Here is a 19,479-nt window from a genome sequence, read left to right as displayed (position 1 = left end):
TGAGTTTTGAGCCTTCCCCGGTGCTCTTTGGGATTCCAGATGTTTCCAGCTGTTTCCAGCTGTTCTCAGCTCCTTTCCTGCTCATTTTGGGGCGTTTTGGGCAATTCCTGGGTGTTTTTTTTTCCCAAGGTTTTCAGCCTCTCCTGGATATTTTTGGGGCGGTTCCCAGATGTTTCCCGGATGTTCTCGGGTGGATTTTGGGGGTTTCTGGGCGGTTTTGAGGTGTTTTCCCGGATTCTGGGGGGTTCCCAGCCCATTTCCAGATGTTTTTTGCCGTTTTTTGAACATTTTCTGGGAATTTTGGGTGATTTTGAGGCGTTTTGGGTTGATTTTAGGGGTATTTGAGCCGTTTCCAGCTGTTCCCTCGGCGTTTCCAGCCCTTTTCCAGATGTTCTTGGGTGTTTTTTCAGCATTTTTGGCCAATTTTGGGTGATTTTGAGGTGTTTTGGGTTGATTTCAGGCGTATTTGAGCCATTTCCAGCCCATTTCCAGATGTTCTTGGGTGTTTTTTCAGCGTTTTTGGTCGATTTTGGGTGATTTTGAGGCGTTTTGGGTTGATTTTAGGGGTATTTGAGCCATTTCCAGCCCTTTTCCAGGTGTTCTCGGGTGTTTTTTCAGCGTTTTTGGTCGATTTTGGGTGATTTTGAGGCGTTTTGGGTTGATTTTAGGGGTATTTGAGCCATTTCCAGCTGTTCCCTCAGCGTTTCCAGCCCTTTTCCAGATGTTCTCGTGCGTTTTTTCAGCGTTTTTGGCCGATTTTGGGCATTTTTGGCCATTTCCAGCTGTTTTCCAGCTGTTTCCCCAGCGTTTCCAGCTGTTTTCCGGATGTTCTCAGGTGTATTTCAGTGTTTCCAGCCGATCTGGGGGATTTTTGGGGGAATTTCGGGTGTTTCCAGCTGTTTTCCAGGTGTTTTCCAGGTGTTTTCCAGATGTTTCTGGCTGTTTCAGAGCTGTTTTTTGGGTGTTCCCAGCTGTTTTCCAGATGTTTTCAGATTTTTTCATGTTTTTGGCTGGGTTTTGGGGTATTTTTGGGGTGTTTCCAGCCAGTTTTGGGGTCTTTTTGGGTGTTCCAAACAGTTTTGGGGTATTCTGGGGGATTTGGGGATGTTTTGGGGTAATTTGGGGTGGGTTTTGGTGTATTTTCAGGATGGGTTTTGGGCTGGTTTGGGGTATTTTAGGGCAGGTTTTGGGACAGTTTGGGCTGGTTTTGGGGTGGTTTTGGACAATTTTGGGGTGTTTTGGGTTGTTTTTGGACAGTTTTGGGGTGTTTTGGGCAGTTTCTGGGCTGGTTTTGGGTGGTTTTGGGGTGTTTTGGGTTGATTTTGGGTGGTTTTGGGCTGTTTCCAGACAGTTTTTGGGGTGTTTTCGGGGTTTTTTTGGGCTGGTTTCTGGGGTGATTCCAGGCATTTTTTGGGCTGTTGTCAGGGTGTTTTCAGGCTGTTTTTGGGCTGTTTTGGGGGTGTTTTCAGGCTGGTTTTGGGCTGTTGTCAGGGTGTTTTCAGGCTGTTTTTGGGCTGTTGTCAGGGTGTTTTCAGGCTGTTTTTGGGCTGTTGTCAGGGTGTTTTCAGGCTGGTTTTGGGCTGTTTTCAGGGTGATTCCAGGCATTTTTTGGGCTGTTGTCAGGGTGTTTTCAGGCTGTTTTTGGGCTGTTTCCGGGGTGTTTTCAGGCTGTTTTTGGGCTGTTTTCAGGGTGTTTTCAGGCTGTTTTTGGGCTGTTGTCAGGGTGTTTTCAGGCTGGTTTTGGGCTGTTTTCAGGGTGTTTTCAGGCTGTTTTTGGGCTGTTTTGGGGGTGTTTTCAGGCTGTTTTTGGGCTGTTTCCGGGGTGTTTTCAGGCTGGTTTTGGGCTGTTGTCAGGGTGTTTTCAGGCTGTTTTTGGGCTGTTTTCAGGGTGTTTTCGGGCTGTTTTCAGGGTGTTTTCGGGCTGTTTTTGGGCTGTTTTGGGGCTGTTTGCAGGCAGTTTCTGGGGCGCCCCCCTCAGGCCCGCAGCAGCTCCTGCAGCTGCTCCCCGAGCGGCAGCGCCCCCCAGCGGCTCAGGAGCCGCAGCGCCGCCGACACCAACCGGAACCGGAACCACTCCAGCCTGGGGGAGGGGACAGTGACGTCACCGGGGGAGGGGGAGGGGGGAACACCTGGGGGGGAGGGGGGGAGGGGCACACACAGCTGGGGGGGAGGGGCACACACCGGGGGGGGGGGAGGGGGGAACACCTGGGGGGGGAGGGGCACACACACCTGGGGGGGGAGGGGCACACACAGCTGGGGGGGAGGGGCACACACACCTGGGGGGGAGGGGCACACACACCTGGGGGGGAGGGGCACACACACCTGGGGGGAGGGGGGAGGGGCACACACCTGGGGGGGAGGGGCACACACACCTGGGGGGGAGGGGCACACACACCTGGGGGGGAGGGGCACACACAGCTGGGAGAACCCCCCACACCTGGATCCTGGGCCTCTCCCCCTCCCCTGAGCCCCTCCCCCCACCCGAGCCCCTCCCCCATCCCTGATCTCCTCCCCCACACCTGAGCCCCTCCCCCCACACCTGAGCTCCTCCCCCCACCTGTCCCACTCCCCCTCCCCCTCACCTGCCCCCCTCCCCTCCCCCTCACCTGCCCCCCTCCCCTCCCCCTCACCTAAGCCCCTCCCCCCACCTGAGCCCCTCCCCTCCCCTCCCCCCTCACCTGAGGGCCAGCTCGAATTTGAAGCTCTCCCAGGCCAGGTGCAGCCGCTGCCTCAGGGACCCCCCGGGACCCCCCCTCAGGCGGCTCCAGCTGCGAACGGCGCTGCGGGGGAGGGGCGGCCTCACCTGGGGCTCACCTGGGCACCCCCAGAACCCCCAGAGCTCACCTGAGCACCCCCAGAACCCCCAGAGCTCACCTGGGGCTCACCTGGGCACCCCCAGAACCCCCTGAGCTCACCTGGGCAACCCCAACAACCCCCAGAGCTCACCTGGGGCTCACCTGGGCACGCCCAGAACCCCCAGAGCTCACCTGGGGCTCACCTGGGCACGGCCCAGAACCCCCAGAGCTCACCTGGGCACCCCAAACCCCCCCCAGAGCTCACCTGGGGCTCACCTGGGCACCCCCAGAGCTCACCTGGGCACCCCAACACCCCCCAGGGCTCACCTGAACACCCCAACACCCCCCAGGGCTCACCTGGGTGCCTCCACTCCCCCACACCTGAGAGCACACACAGATACAAACACACACACACACACAGACACACCTGGACACACCTGAGAGCTCACACAGACACACACACACACACAGACACACCTGAACTCACACACACACACCTGTCACACCTGAACTCACACCTGTCACCCCTGTGTCACTCACCTGTCCCCAGGGTCACTCACCTGCGGGCCATGAGGCCGTACCTGTCGGCAGGTGCGCCGAGGGCGGCGTGGACGCTGCGCACGGTGTTGATGCAGCGGAACACCAGCAGCACCTGGGCACACCTGGACACACCTGGACACACCTGGACACACCTGAGAGCTCACACAGACACACCTGGGCACACCTGAGAGCTCACACACACCTGGACACACCTGAGAGCACACAGACACACCTGGGCACACCTGAGAGCTCACACACACACACCTGGACACACCTGAGAGCACACACAGACACACCTGGACACACCTGGACACACCTGGACACACCTGAGCACACACACACACCTGGACACACCTGAGAGCTCACACAGACACACACACACACACACTCACACACACACTCACACCTGTCACTCCTGTGTCACTCACCTGTCCCCAGGGTCACTCACCTGCGGGCCATGAGGCCGTACCTGTCGGCAGGTGCGCCCAGGGCGGCGTGGACGCTGCGCACGGTGTTGATGCAGCGGAACACCAGCAGCACCTGGGCACACCTGGACACACCTGGACACACCTGGACACACCTGAGAGCTCACACAGACACACCTGAGAGCACACACAGACACACCTGAGAGCTCACACAGACACACCTGGGCACACCTGGACACACCTGGACACACCTGAGAGCTCACACAGACACACCTGGACACACCTGAGAGCTCACACAGACACACCTGGACACACCTGGGCACACCTGGACACACCTGAGAGCTCACACAGACACACCTGGGCACACCTGGACACACCTGAGAGCACACACAGACACACCTGGACACACCTGGACACACCTGAGAGCACACACAGACACACCTGGGCACACCTGGACACACCTGGACACACCTGAACTCACACGCAGACACACCTGGGCACACCTGGACACACCTGAGACCACACACATAGACACACCTGGACACACCTGAACTCACACACTCACACCTGTCACCCCTGTGTCACTCACCTGTCCCCAGGGTCACTCACCTGCGGGCCATGAGGCCGTACCTGTCGGCAGGTGCGCCGAGGGCGGCGTGCACGCTGCGCACGGTGTTGATGCAGCGGAACACCAGCAGCACCTGGGCACACCTGGACACACCTGGGCACACCTGAGAGCTCACACAGACACACCTGGACACACCTACAGACACACACACACACACTCACACACACACCTGTCACACCTGTCACCCCTGTGTCACTCACCTGTCCCCAGGGTCACTCACCTGCGGGCCATGAGGGCCGTACCTGTCGGCAGGTGCGCCGAGGGCGGCGTGGACGCTGCGCACGGTGTTGATGCAGCGGAACACCAGCAGCATGGGGCGGGGCAGCGCGCGCAGCACCTGCAGGATGTGCGGGAAGCGCCGCGCCGCCATCCCCCGCATGTACTCGCGCTCCTCCGGCCGCAGGTGACCCTCAGGTGAGCCCCCCAGGTGAGCCCAGCCCGGCGCCGCCGAGCCCAGGTGAGACCCCAGAGCCGAGGGGTTTCCCGCCCAGGGGCGCTGCAGGAGCATCTCCGAGAAGAGCAGGTAATTCTGGGGGGACAGGTGAGGACAGGTGAGGACAGGTGAGCCCCAAATACCCCCCAGGTGTATCCCAGGTAACCCCCAAATGCTCCAGGAGCATCTCCGAGAAGAGCAGGTAATCTGGGGGGACAGGGGAGGACAGGTGAGCCCCAAATACCCCCCAGGTGAGCCCCAAATGCTGCAGGAGCATCTCCGAGAAGAGCAGGTAATCTGGGGGGACAGGTGAGGACAGGTGAGGACAGGTGACCCCCAGGTGTGTCCCAGGTACCCCCAGGTGTGTCCCAGGTAACCCCCAGGTGAGCCCCAAATACCCCCAGGTGAGCCCCAAATGCTGCAGGAGCATCTCCGAGAAGAGCAGGTAATCTGGGGGGACCAGGGGGGGGACAGGTGAGGACAGGTGAGCCCCAAATACCCCCAGAATCCTCAGGTGACCCCCAGGTGACCCTCAGGTGACCCCCAAATGCTGCAGGAGCATCTCTGAGAAGAGCAGGTAATCTGGGGGGACAGGTGAGGGACAGGTGAGCCCCAGATACCCCCTAGAATCCTCAGATAAACCCCAGGTGACCCCCAGGTGTGTCCCAGGTGAGCCCCAGGTGTGTCCCAGTGGACCCCAGGTGACCCCCAGGTGACCCCCCAGGTGGACCCCCAGGTGACCCCCAGGTGACCTCAGAACCTTCAGGGTGACCCCCAGGTGACCCCCAGGTGACCCCCCAGAGCCCCCAGACAAACCCAAGTCACTTCGGGTACCCTCAGGTACCCCATTTTTGGGGTTCTCCCCCGAGTTTTTTGGGGTTCCCCCCGCAGGTTTTTTGGGGTTCTCCCCCGAGTTTTTGGGGGTTCTCTCTCCCCCCCGCAGATTTTTGGGGTTCCCCCGAAGGTTTTTTAGGGTTCTCCCCCATTTTTGGGGTTCTCTCTCCCACCCTCGCAGGTTTTTGGGGGTTCTCCCCCGGGTTTTTGGGGTCTCTCCCCCCCCGCAGGTTTTTGGGGTTCTCCCCCGAGTTTTTGGGGTTTCTCTCTCCCCCCCCGCAGGTTTTTTGGGGGTGCTCTCCCCCATTTTTTGGGGGTTCCCCCATGGGTTTTTGGGGTTCTCTCTCCCCCCCACAAGTTTTTGGGGTTCTCCCCTCCCCATTTTTTGGGGTTCTCTCCCATTTTTGAGGCTCCCCCGCAGGTTTTTGGGGGTGCTCTCCCCCCTGCAGGTTTTTGGGGTGCTCTCTCCCAGGTTTTTGGGGTTCCCCCCCTGGGTTTTTTGGGGTTCTCTCTCCCCCCCCGCAGGTTTTTGGGGTGCTCTCCCCCCATTTTTGGGGTTCCCCCATGGGTTTTTGGGGTTCTCTCTCCCCCCCGCAGGTTTTTTGGGGTTCTCCTCTCCCCATTATTGGGGTTCTCCCAGGTTTTTGGGGTTCCCCCCTGGGTTTTTGGGGTCTCTCCCGCTGCAGGTTTTTTGGGTCTCTCCCCCAGGTTTTTGGGGTTCCCCCATAGGTTTTTGGGGCTCTCCTCCAAGTTTTTGGGGTTCCCCCATAGGTTTTTGGGGTCTCTCCCCCCCCGCAGGTTTTGGGGTGCTCTCCCCCATTTTTGGGGTTCCCCCTCAGGTTTTTGGGGTCTCTCCCCCCCCGCAGGTTTTGGGGTGCTCTCCCCCCATTTTTGGGGTTCCCCCGCAGGTTTTTGGGGTCTCTCCCCCCCCGCAGGTTTTTTTGGGGTTCTCCTCTCCCCATTATTGGAGTTCCCCCAGGTTTTTGGGGTTCCCCCCTGGGTTTTTGGGGTCTCTCCCCCCCGCAGGTTTTGGGGTGCTCTCCCCCAGGTTTTTGGGGTTCCCCCCTGGGTTTTTGGGGTCTCCTCTCCCCCAGGTTTTTGGGGTTCCCCCCTGGGTTTTTTGGGGTCTCTCTCCCCCAGGTTTTTGGGGTTCCCCCCCTGGGTTTTTGGGGTCTCTCTCCCCCGCAGGTTTTTGGGGTTCCCCCCCTGGTTTTTGGGGTCTCTCCCCCCTGCAGGTTTTTGGGGTTCCCCCCCTGGGTTTTTGGGGTTCTCTCTCCCCCTGCAGGTTTTTGGGGTGCTCTCTCCCAGGTTTTTGGGGCTCCCCCCTGGGGTTTTTGGGGTCTCTCCCCCCCGCAGGTTTTGGGGTGCTCACCCTGCACCCCGAGTTCTGCCGCTCTCTCTCTCATGGCCTGGCGGTCCCCGAGGACGATGGCGCGCCAGAGGCCCGCACAGCGACAGCCGCTCCCTGTGGGGGGGGGGACTTTGGGGACCCCCTGGGACTTGGGGACCCCCCCGGGACTTGGGGACCCCCCCGGGACTTGGGGGACCCCCCCCGGGATTTGGGGACCCCTCCCCCCCGGGACTCGGGGACCCCCCGAAGATTTGGGGGACCCCACCTCCCAAATCCCCCCCACTCCCTCTTTGGGTTCTCCCCCCCCCTTTTTTTAATGAATCCTCCCCAAATTTGGGATCCCACTCATTTTTGGGGACCCCCCCCAGGGATTTGGGGACCCCCCCGGATTTGGGGACCCCCCCCCGGATTTGGGGACCCCACCCCCCCACTCTCTCTTTGGGTTTTTTGGGTTCCCTTCCCCCCCTTTTTTCATGAATCCCCCCAGAATTTGGGATCCCTCTCATTTTTGGGACCCCCCCCCCCCAGATTTTGGGGACCCCCCTGGGATTTGGGGGACCCCCCTGGGATTTTGGGATCCCCCCGGGTGTTTTTGGGGTCCCCTCTGGTATTTTTGGGGTCCCCGGGTGTTTTTGGGTTCCCCCCCCCGGTGTTTTTGGGGTCCCTGGGTTATTTTTGGGGTCCCTGGGTTGTTTTTTGGGGTCCCTGGGTTATTTTTGGGGTCCCCAGGCTGTTTTCAGGGTCCCCAGGCTGTTTTTGGAGTCCCCCAGGCTGTTTTCGGGGTCCCTGGGTGTTTTCGGGGGTCCCCAGGCTGTTTTTGGAGTCCCCCAGGCTGTTTTTGGGGTCCCCTGAGTTATTTTTGGAGTCCCCCAGGGTGTTTTTGGAGTCCCAAGGCTGTTTCTGGTGTCCCCCCCGGGTGTTTTTGGGGTCCCCCAGGCTGTTTTCGGGGTCCCTGGATTATTTTTGGTGTCCCCCAGGTATTTTTGAGGTCCCCCAGGTATTTTTGGTGTCCCCCACGTATTTTTGGTGCCCCCCCGGGTGTTTTTGGGGTCCCCAGGCTGTTTTTGGGGTCCCCCAGGGTGTTTTTGGTGTCCCCCCGGGTGTTTTTGGGGTCCCCCCGGGTGTTTTTGGGGTCCCTGGATTATTTTTGGTGTCCCCCAGGTATTTTTGGGGTCCCCCCGGGTGTTTTTGGTGTCCCCCGGGTGTTTTTGGGGTCCCCCCGGGTGTTTTTGGGGTCCCCAGGCTGTTTTTGAGGCCCCCCGGGTGTTTTTGGGGTCCCCCCGGGTGTTTTTTGGGGTCCCCCCGGGTGTTTTTGGGGTGCTCACGTCTCGCTCAGGGTCTCGTACAAGCCGTGGTCCAGCAGCACCAGCTCAGCTTTGCCATCGGGGCCGCGCCGCACCAGAACTGCGGGGAAAAGGGGTTTGGGGTCAGGTTTGGGGTCAGGTTTGGGGTGGGGTTTGAGACCCCCAGATTTGGGGTCAGGTTTGGGGTGGGGTGTGGGACCCCCCGGGTTTGGGGTGGGGTTTGGGACCCCCCGGGTTTGGGGTGGGGTTTGGGACCCCCAGATTTGGGGTGGGGCTTGGGGTGGGGTTTGGGACCCCCCGGATTTGGGGTCAGGTTTGGGGTGGGGTTTGGGACCCCCCGGGTTTGGGGGTGGGGGTTTGGGGTGGGGTTTGGGACCCCCAGATTTGGGGTTGGGTTTGGGACTTCCCAGATTTGGGGTCAGATTTGGGTCGGGTTTGGGACCCCCTGGGTTTGGGGTGGGGTTTGGGACCCCCAGATTTAGGATCTAAATCCCCTGGATTTGGGATTGACCCCTGGGATTTGGGATTTACACCCCAGATTTGGGATTGACCCCAAACTGAGCCTTCCCATTGGGGCCGCACCCAAACTGTGGGAACGGGATTTGGGATCAGGTTTGGGACCCCCTGGGTTTGGGGGTCGGGTTTGGGATTGACCCCCTGGATTTGGGATTGACCCCCCGGATTTGGGATTGACCCCAAACTGAGCCTTCCCATCGGGGCCGCACCAGAACTGCCCAAAAAAGGAGTTTGGGGTCGGGGACCCCCGGATTTGGGATTGACCCCCGGGATTTGGGATTGACCCCCCGGATTTGGATTGACCCCAAACTGAGCCTTCTCTTCGGGGCCACACCAGAACTGCAAGAACGGGATTTGGGGTGGGGTTTGGGACCCCCAGGTTTGGGGTCGGGTTTGGGATTGAACCCCTGGATTTGGGATTGACCCCTGGGATTTGGGATTTACACCCCGGATTTGGGATTGACCCCAAACTGAGCCTTCCCATCGGGGCCGCACCAGAACCGCCCAAAAAAGGGGTTTGGGGTCGGGACCCCCCGGATTTGGGGTCAGGTTTTGGACCCCCAGATTTGGGGTCGGGTTTGGGGTTGGGTTTGGGACCCCTGGATTTGGGGTTGACCCCAAGCTCAGCTTTCCCATCGGGGCTGCGCCACAACAGAACTGCCCAAAAAAGGGGTTTGGGATCCCCAGATTTGGGATTGACCCCTGAGATTTGGGATTTACACCCTGAATTTGGGGTTGACCCCAAACTGAGCCTTCTCAGTGGGGCTGCACTGCACCAGAACTGCCCAAAAAGGGGGTTTGGGGTTGGAACCCCCAGATTTGGGGTGGGGTTTTGGGGTCGGGTTTGGGACCCCCAGATTTGGGGTCAGGTTTGGAACCCCTGGATTTGGGGTTGGGTTTTGGGGTTGGTTTGGGACCCCCCAGATTTGGGGTCGGGTTTGGGGTTGGGACCCCCGGGTTTGGGGTCGGGTTTGGGACACCCGGATTTGGGACCCCCCCAGATTTGGGGTCAGGTTTGGGATTGGGTTTTGGACCCCCAGATTTGGGGTCGGGCTTGGGACCCCCCCAGATTTGGGACCCCCCCAGATTTGGGACCCCCCCAGATTTTGGGACCCCCCAAATTTGGGGTCGGGTTTGGGGACCCTCGGATTTGGGGTTGACACCCTCAGATTTGGGATCGTCCCCGGTTTGGGATTGATCCCCTGGATTTGGGATTTCTCTCCCGGTGTTGGCGTCCCCCCGGGGTTTTGGGGTATCCTGATTTTGGGGTGTCCCGATTTTGGGGTCCCCCTGGTTTTGGGGTGTCGCAGTTTTGGGGTCCCCCCGGTTTCGGGGTGTCCCGGTACCGTTCCCGGGGTGCGGATCCGCGTGGATGAAGCCGGTGTAGAAAATCTGCTCAGCGAACGCCTGGATCAGCTTCTCTGAGGTCTGGGGGGGAAAAGGGGGATCAGGGACCCCCAAAAACACCCCAAAAACACCCCAAAAATACCCCAAAACCACCCTAAAACACCCCAGAAACCCCCGGATCAGCTTCTCTGAGGTCTGGGGGGGAAAAGGGGGATCAGGGACCCCAAAAACACCCCAAAAACACCCCAAAACCACCCCCAAAACACCCCAAAACACCCCTAAAACACCCCAAAACCCCCAGATCAGCTTCTCTGAGGTCTGGGGGGAAAAGGGGGGGTGAGGGACCCCAAAACACCCCAAAAAACACCCCAAAAACGCCTGGATCAGCTTCTCTGGGGTCTGGGGGGGAAAAGGGGGATCAGGGACCCCAAAAACCACCCCAAAAACACCCCAAAACCACCCCAAATCACCCCCAAATCACCCCAAAAAACCCTGGATCAGTTTCTCTGAGGTCTAGGGGGGGAAAAGGGGGATCAGGGACCCTAAAACACCCCCAAAACACCCCCAAAACACCCCCAAATCACCCCAAATCACCCCAAAACCCCCGGATCAGCTTCTCTGAGGTCTGGGGGGGAAAAGGGGGATCAGGGACCCCAAAAAACACCCCAAAAACACCCCAAAACACCCCAAAAACACCCCAAAAACCCCTGGATCAGCTTCTCTGGGGTCTGGGGGGTTAATGAGGTCAGGGACCCCCAAAAAACACCCAAAACACCCAAAACCACCCCAAAAACCACCCTAAAACACCCCAAAAACCCCCGGATCAGCTTCTCTAAGGTCTGGGGGGGGCAGGGGTTGGGGGTGGGGGGCTCAGGGTTCAGGGTAAATTCAGGAGAAAACATCCGGGACCCCCCAGGACACCCCCAAATCCCCCAGGACCCCTAAAAGACCCTCCCAGGACCCCCCAGGACTCCCCAGGACACCCCCGGGACCCCCCCAAGACCCCCAGGACCCCCCAGGACCCCCCAGGACCCCCCAGGACCGCCAGACCCCCCCATTCCCCCCCCCTCTCTCTCACTGACGTCTCTCAGCCCCAGCTCCCCCCCCAGGACCCCCCCAGACCCCCCCAGACCCCCCCATTTCCTTCCCAGGTAACCCAGGGACCCCACCAGGACCCCCCAGACCCCCTTAGGACCCCCCATTTCCCCCCTCTCTCACGTTTCTCAGCCCCAGCCCCCCCAGGTAACCCAGGGACCCCACCAGGACCCCCCAGACCCCCCCATTTCCCCCCTCTCTCACGTCTCTCAGCCCCAGCCCCCCCAAGACCCCCCAGACCCCCCCCCAGACCCCCCCAGGACCCCCCATTCCCCCCCATTTCCCCCCCTCTCTCTCTCACATCTCTCAGCCCCAGCCCCCCCAGGTAACCCAGGACCCCCCAGGACCCCCCCAGACCCCCCCAGGACCCCCCAGGACCCCCATTTCCCCCCCATTCCCCCCCATTTTTGCCCCCCCTCTCTCACGTCTCTCAGCCCCAGCCCCAGCCCCCCAGGACCCCCCAGGACCCCCCAGACCCCCCCAGGACCCCCAGGACCCCCCCACAGGACCCCCCAGACCCCCCCAGGTAACCCAGGACCCCCCAGACCCCCCCAGGACCCCCCATTCCCCCCCAGACCCCCCCAGACCCCCCATTTTTGCCCCCCCTCTCACGTCTCTCAGCCCCAGCCCCCCCAGGACCCCCAGACCCCCCCATTTTTGCCCCCCATTCCCCCCCCCTCACGTCTCTCAGCCCCAGCCCCAGCCCCCCCAGGACCCCCAAGACCCCCCAGACCCCCCCAGGACCCCCCAGGACCCCCAGACCCCCCCAGACCCCCCCAGGACCCCCCAGACCCCCCCATTCCTCTCACTGACGTCTCTCAGCCCCAGCCCCAGCCGTCGGATGCCGTCGGTGTCGCTGATCTTGCAGCCCTCACAGAAATCCGCTGTCAACACCCGCTGGACAGGTGAGACAAACAGGGTGAGACGGGTGAGAGAAACAGGTGAGAGACAGGTGAGAGATAGGTGAGAGACAGGTGAGAGACAGGTGAGGACACAGGTGAGAGACAGGTGAGAGACAGGTGAGAGACAGGTGAGACAGGTGAGACAGGTAAGAGGACAGGTGAGACAGGTGAGACAGGTGAGACATACAGGTAGGAGAGGTGTCGCCAGCTCTCCCCCAGGTGTCCTCAGCTGTCCCCCAGGTACCCCCAGGTGTGCCCAGGTGTGTCCAGGTGTCCCCAGGTGTCCCCAGGTGTCCCCAGGTGTGCCCAGGTGTATCTCAGGTGTCCCCAGGTGTCCCCAGGTGTGTCCCCAGGTGTCCCCAGGTGTCCCCAGGTGCCCCCAGGTGTGTCTCACCTTGCTGCAGTGCTCCCAGTGCACTCTGGGTACCGTCACCCCCCTCAGGTGTTCCAGGTGTGTCCCCAGGTGTCCCCAGATGTTCCCAGGTGTCCCCAGGTGTATCTCAGGTGTCCCCAGGTGTCCCCAGGTGTGTCCCCAGGTGTCCCCAGGTGTCCCCAGGTGTGTCTCACCTTGCTGCAGTGCTCCCAGTGCACTCTGGGTACCGTCACCCCCCTCAGGTGTTCCAGGTCCCCGCCCGCAGCGCTCTGAGTTCCGCGCCTCGTTCTCGAAATCCAACTCCTGGGCCAGGGTCCCCTTCAGCTCCTGCACAGGTGAGACAGGTGAGAGACAGGTGAGATACAGGTGAGACAGGTGAGAGACAGGTGAGACAGGTGAGACAGGTGAGAGACAGGTGTGACACAGGGAACAGCTCCAGAGCCAGAGTTCCCTTGAGCTCCCGAACAGGTGTGACAAGTGAGATACAGGTGAGACAAGACAGGTGAGATACAGGTGTGAGACAGGTAACAGTGGCAGAGCCAGGGTCCCTTGAGCTCCTGAACAGGTGAGATACAGGTGAGACACAGGTGGGACACAGGTGAGACAGGTGAGACACAGGTGGGACAGGTGACACAGGTGAGACACAGGTGGGACAGGTGTGACACAGATGAGATGAGACAGGTGAGACAGGTGAGACACAGGTGGGACACAGGTGAGATACAGGTGAGACACAGGTGAGACACAGGTGGGACAGGTGTGACACAGATGAGATGGGACAGGTGAGACAGGTGAGACACAGGTGAGACAGGTGAGACACAGGTGAGACAAGTGGGACAGGTGTCACACAGGTAACAGTCAGTGTTGGTGTCTCCATCAGCTCCTGGGAGAGGTGGTGATGGGCAATTCCCCAGGTGTGCCCAGGTGTGCCCAGGTGTGTCCCCAGGTGTCCCCAGGTGTCCCCAGCTGTCCCCAGGTGTCCCCAGGTGTGTCCAGGTGTCCCCAGGTGTCCCCAGGTGTCCCCAGGTGTCCCCAGGTGTGTCCAGGTGTATCCCAAGCTGTCCCCAGGTGTCCCCAGGTGTCCCAGGTGTGTCCAGGTGAGCTCACCTGCAGCACCCAGCCCAGGGCGAACTCGGGGTGCATGAAACTGTGTTTGATAATGGGGACAGGGCTGTGCCCAGGTGTCCCCCAGGTGTCCCCCAGGTGTCCCCAGGTGTCCCAGGTGTGCCCAGGTGTCCCAAGGTGTCCCCAGGTGTCCCCAGGTGTATCCCAGGCGTATCCCAGGTGTCCCCCAGGTGTCCCAGGTGTCCCCAGGTGTCCCCAGGTGTCCCAGGTGTTGCCCAGGTGAGCTCAGGTGTCCCCAGCTGTCCCCAGCTGTCCCCAGGTGTCCCCAGGTGTCCCCCAGGTGTGCCCAGGTGAGCTCACCTGCAGCACCCAGCCCAGGGCGAAGTCGGGGTGCATGAACTCCACCAGGCGCAGCAGCAGCTCCAGGGTCCTCATGTCGCCCTCAAAGCGATCGCGCAGGTCCAGGTACTGCACCTGTGGGGGGGAGGGGTCACCTGGGGGCACCTGGGGTCACCTGGGTGTACCTGGGCACCCCTGGGCACACCTGGGCACACCTGGGCACCCCTGGGTGTACCTGGGTGTATCTGGGCACACCTGGGTGTACCTGGGGCACACCTGGGCACACCTGGGTGTACCTGGGCACACCTGGGCACACCTGGGCACCCCTGGGTGCACCTGGGCACACCTGGGCACACCTGGGCACACCTGGGCGCACCTGGGCACACCTGGGCACACCTGGGCGCACCTGGGCACACCTGGGCTCACCTTGACGGCCACGGGGGTCCCGTCGGGGAGCGTGGCCCGGTGCACCTGGGCCAGGCTGGCGGCCGCCACCGGCTCGTAGTCGAAGTCGCGGAACATTCCGGAAGGCGTGGTCTGGAAATCCTCCAGGAACAGCTCGTCCACCTGGAACAGGTGAGATTGGACAGGTGAGATGGGACGGGGGAGATGGGACAGGTGAGATTGGACAGGTGAGATTGGGACAGGTGAGATGGGACAAGTGAGGGACAGGTGAGATGGGACAGGTGAGATGGCACAGGGGAGATGGGACAGGTGAGATGGGACAGGTGAGATGGGACAGGTGAGATTGGACAGGTGAGGGACAGGTGAGATGGGACAGGTGAGATTGGACAGGTGAGGGACAGGTGAGATGGGGACAGGTGAGATTGGACAGGTGAGATGGGACAGGGGAGGGACAGGTGAGATGGGACAGGTGAGATTGGACAGGTGAGATTGGACAGGTGAGATGGGACAGGTGAGATGGGACAGGTGAGATTGGACAGGTGAGATGGGACAGGTGAGATGGGGACAGGTGAGATTGGACAGGTGAGATTGGACAGGTGAGATTGGACAGGTGAGATGGGGACAGGGGAGGGACAGGTGAGATGGGACAGGTGAGATGGGACAGGTGAGATGGGACAGGTGAGATGGGACAGGTGAGATGGGACAGGTGAGATTGGACAGGTGAGGGACAGGTGAGATGGGACAGGTGAGATTGGACAGGTGAGATGGGACAGGGGAGGGACAGGTGAGATGGGACAGGTGAGATGGGACAGGTGAGATTGGACAGGTGAGATTGGACAGGTGAGATGGGACAGGGGAGGGACAGGGGGAGATGGGACAGGTGAGATGGGACAGGGGAGATGGGACAGGTGAGGGACAGGTGAGATTGGACAGGTGAGATGGGACAGGGGAGGGACAGGTGAGGAACAGGGGAGGGACAGGGGAGGGGACAGGGGAGGGACAGCTGAGGAACAGGTGAGATTGGACAGGTGAGGGACAGGTGAGGGACAGGTGAGGGACAGGTGAGGGACAGGTGAGGGACAGGTGGGACAGGTGAGGGACAGGTGAGGGACAGGTGAGGGGACAGGTGGGACAGGTGAGGGACAGGTGAGGGACAGGTGAGGGACAGGGGAGGGACAGGTGGGACAGGTGGGACAGGTGAGATTGGACAGGTGAGGGACAGGTAAAATAGAGACAGGTGAGACACAGGCGAGGACAAACGTGGTCAGGTGAGAACAGCTGCGGACAGGTACAGACAGGTGTGTACAGGTACAGACAGGTACAGACAGGTGTGTACAGGTACAGACAGATACAGACAGGTGTGTACAGGTACAGACAGGTGTGTACAGGTACAGACAGGTACAGACAGGTGTGTACAGGTACAGACAGGTGTGTACAGGTACAGACAGGTAAGTACACCTGCAGACAGGTGAGTAGAGGTGAGTACACCTGCACACAAGTACAGGCAGGTGTGTACAGGTACAGACAGACGAGTACAGGTACAGGCAGGTGAGCACAGTGAGCACACCTGCACACAGATACACACAGGTGAATACAGGTGAGCACACCTGCACACAGGCACAGACAGGTGAATACAGGTGAGCACACCTGCACACAGATACAGACAGGTGAATACAGGTGAGCACACCTGCACACAGATACAGACAGGTGAGTACAGGTGAACACACCTGCACACAGGCATAGAGAGGTGAGTACAGGTGAGCACACCTGCACACAGGTACAGACAGGTACACACATGTGCACACAGGTGAGTACAGGTGCACACAGGTGAGCACACCTGCACACAGGTACACACAGGTACACACAGGTGACACACAGGTACACACAGGCACACACAGGTGCACACAGGTGTGTACAGATACACACAGGTACACACAGGTGAGCACAGGCACACACAGGTGAGTACAGGTGAATACACCTGCAGCCAGGTGCGCTCCCAGGGGCTGACCTCGCGGTGCCCGCGGGGGCTGGCGCTGTCCTCGAGCGGCCGCAGCGTGCAGGTGACCTCAGGTGGCAGCAGGTGATCGAAGGCGCAGAGCCCCCTGGCCCAGCTTCACGTAGAGACCCCCATTGGACAGCGCCCCCCGCAGGAGACGCTGCCCCGCCCGCCGGTGACACCCCGACATCGCCGACAGGTAACCCGGGCTGTCCTGGGACAGGTGAGACAGGTGAGACACAGGTGAGACACCCCGACATCGCTGACAGGTAAACCCGGGCTGTCCTGGGACAGGTGAGACAGGTGAGACACAGGTGAGACAGGTGAGACAGGTGAGACAGGTGAAACACCCCAACATCGCTGACAGGTAACCGGGGCTGTCCTGGGACACGTGAGACAGGTGAGACACAGGTGAGACAGGTGAGACACAGGTGAGACACCCTGACATTGCCGACAGGTAACCCGGGCTGTCCTGGGACAGGTGAGACAGGTGAGACACAGGTGAGACACCCCGACATCGCCGACAGGTAACCCGGGCTGTCCTGGGACAGGTGAGACAGGTGAGACAGGTGAGACACAGGTGAGGGACAGGTGAGACAGGTGAGAGGACAGGTGAGAGACCCCCGACATCGCCGACAGGTAACCGGGGCTGTCCTGGGACAGGTGAGGCAGGTGAGACACAGGTGAGACACAGGTGAGACACAGGTGAGAGACAGGTGAGACAGGTGAGAGACAGGTGAGACACAGGTGAGACACAGGTGAGACACAGGTGAGAGACAGGTGAGACAGGTGAGACAGGTGAGACACAGGTGAGACACAGGTGAGACACAGGTGAGACACAGGTGAGACACCCCAACATCGCCAACAGGTAACCCGGGCTGTCCTGGGACAGGTGAGACAGGTGAGACACAGGTGAGACAGGTGAGACACCCCGACATGGCCGACAGGTAACCCGGGCTGTCCTGGGGACAGGTGAGACACAGGTGAGACACAGGTGAGAGACAGGTGAGACAGGTGAGACAGGTGAGACACAGGTGAGATACAGGTGAGACACAGGTGAAACACCCCAACATCGCTGACAGGTAACCGGGGCTGTCCTGGGACAGATGAGACAGGTGAGACACACGTGAGACACAGGTGAGACAGGTGAGACACACGTGAGACACAGGTGAGACACAAGTGAGACACAGGTGAGACAGGTGAAACAGGTGAGACAGGTGAGACAGGTGAGACACCCCGACATCGCTGACAGGTAACCCGGGGGGCTGTCCTGGGACAGGTGAGACAGGTGAGACAGGTGAGATACAGGTGAGACACAGGTGAGACACAGGTGAGACAGGTGAGATACAGGTGAGACAGGTGAGACACAGGTGAGACAGGTGAGATACAGGTGAGACACAGGTGAGACAGGTGAGACACAGGTGAGACAGGTGAGACAGGTGAGACACAGGTGACACAGGTGAGACACAGGTGAGACACAGGTGAGACAGGTGAGACACAGGTGAGACACCCCGACATCGCCGACAGGTAACCCGGGCTGTCCTGGGACAGGTGGCACACAGGTGAGATACAGGTGACACAGGTGTGACAGGTGACACAGGTATGACAAGTAACACAGTTATGGCAGGTAACACAGATGACACAGGTGTCACAGGTGTGACAGGTGACACAGGTGGCACAGGTGACACAGGTGTGACAGGTATGACAGGTAAACAGGTGACACAGGTGACACAGTTAACACAGGTGTGGACAGGTATGACAAGTGACACAGGTGACACAGGTGACACAGGTGTGACAGGTGACACAGGTGTGGCTCAAATCCCCCCCAAAACCCCTCAATCCCCTCAAAATCCCCCCAAAAGACCCCAAATCCACTCCGAAAGGCCCCAAATCCCCCCCAAATCCCCCCGGGACCCCCCAAATCCTCCCCAAATCCCTCCTCAAATCCCCCCGGGACCCCCCAAATCCCCCTGGGACCCCCCAAATCCCCCCCAAATCCTCCTGGGACCCCCCAAATCCCCCCCAAATCCCTCCTCAAATCCCCCCAGGACCTCCCAAATCCCCCCCAAATCCCCCCAAATCCTCCTGGGACCCCCCAAATCCCCCTCAAATCCCCCCCAAATCCTCCTGGGACCCCCCAAATCCCCCTCAAATCCCCCCCAAATCCTCCTGGGACCCCCCAAATCCCCCCCAAATCCCCCCAAATCCCCCTGGGACCCCCCCAAATCCCCCCCTTTCCCCCCGCGCCGCCCCCCACCTCAGCCAGGCCCCGCAGCTCCACCTTGGTGGTCCACCAATAATCCAGGGAGATGTGGAGCCCCACGGAGAGGGACCTGGGGGGCACGGGGGGCTCAGGGGGACCCCAAAACCCCCCAAAAAACCCCCCAGAGAACCCCAAAAACCTCCTGAGACCCCCCAAAAACCCCCCAAATCAACCCAAAAACCCCCCAAACCCCCACCCAGACCCCCAAATTCAGGGGAAAGCCCCACAGAGAGGGACCCTGGGGGGCACGGGGGGGCTCAGGGGGACCCCAAAACCGCCCTGAGGACCCCCCAGGATCCCCCAAAAACCCCCCAGGACCCCCCCAAATGCCCCCAGGACCCCTCAAACCCCCCCCCCCCAAGACCCCCAAAATTCCCCCTGGGCTCCCCCAGGACCCCCCCAGAATCCCCCAGGCTCCCCCAAATCCCCCCAGAATCCCCCAGGACCCCCCCAGGACCTCCCCCAAGACCTCCCAGGACCCCCAAGGACCCCCAAGGACCCCCCAGGACCCCCCCCAAACCCCCCCAGGAGCCCCCACCTGCAGAACCTGGCCACGCCCTCGAGCAGGAGCCGCGCCCGGCGCCTCCGGGGGCCTTCGGGGTCCCCCCCAGGAGCTGAGAGCCCCCCCCCAGGGCCAGGGACCCCCCCAGGGCCAGGGACCCCCCCAGGGGCCAGGGACCCCCCCCAGGGCCAGCGGCCGCCAGCGGGGGAGGGGCCTGCGGGACACAGAAAGGGGTCAAAGGTCACCCAGGGGTCACCCAGGGGTCACCCAGGGGTCACTCAGGGGGCACAGGGGGCACCCAGGGGTCAGGGATCACCCAGGGGTCACTCAGGGGTCACTCAGGGGTCAGGGGTCAAAGACCAAGACCCA

General features: G+C 60.8%; 2 protein-coding genes across 2 annotated transcripts in view; one reads left to right on the top strand and one right to left on the bottom strand.

Annotated features, from left to right (window-relative positions):
- Positions 1-42: 42 nt before the first annotated feature.
- Positions 43-19,299, bottom strand: ADCK5 (aarF domain containing kinase 5). Its single transcript, XM_058830203.1, is given in 17 exon segments — positions 43-2,080; positions 2,679-2,780; positions 4,370-4,390; positions 4,631-4,916; positions 7,028-7,100; positions 7,102-7,120; positions 8,332-8,410; positions 10,173-10,254; positions 12,082-12,165; positions 12,738-12,797; positions 12,799-12,870; positions 13,966-14,079; positions 14,371-14,511; positions 16,358-16,450; positions 16,452-16,559; positions 18,603-18,678; positions 19,147-19,299. Coding segments are annotated over 15 exon segments (1,416 nt in total). The 5' UTR covers positions 16,536-16,559; positions 18,603-18,678; positions 19,147-19,299; the 3' UTR covers positions 43-1,974.
- Positions 17,282-19,479, top strand: part of LOC131575567 (cytochrome P450 11B, mitochondrial-like) — a 20,848-nt gene continuing 18,650 nt past the window's right edge. The window contains 1 exon segment of the mRNA XM_058831164.1: positions 17,282-17,292. Within this exon segment, the coding sequence (XP_058687147.1) occupies positions 17,282-17,292 (11 nt within the window).

Source organism: Poecile atricapillus, chromosome 2 (genome assembly GCF_030490865.1).
Source record: "Poecile atricapillus isolate bPoeAtr1 chromosome 2, bPoeAtr1.hap1, whole genome shotgun sequence".
Taxonomy (NCBI): Eukaryota; Metazoa; Chordata; class Aves; order Passeriformes; family Paridae; genus Poecile; species Poecile atricapillus.
The sequence above is the reverse complement of the archived record's forward strand: the minus strand, read 5'-3'. Positions and strand labels throughout refer to the sequence as shown.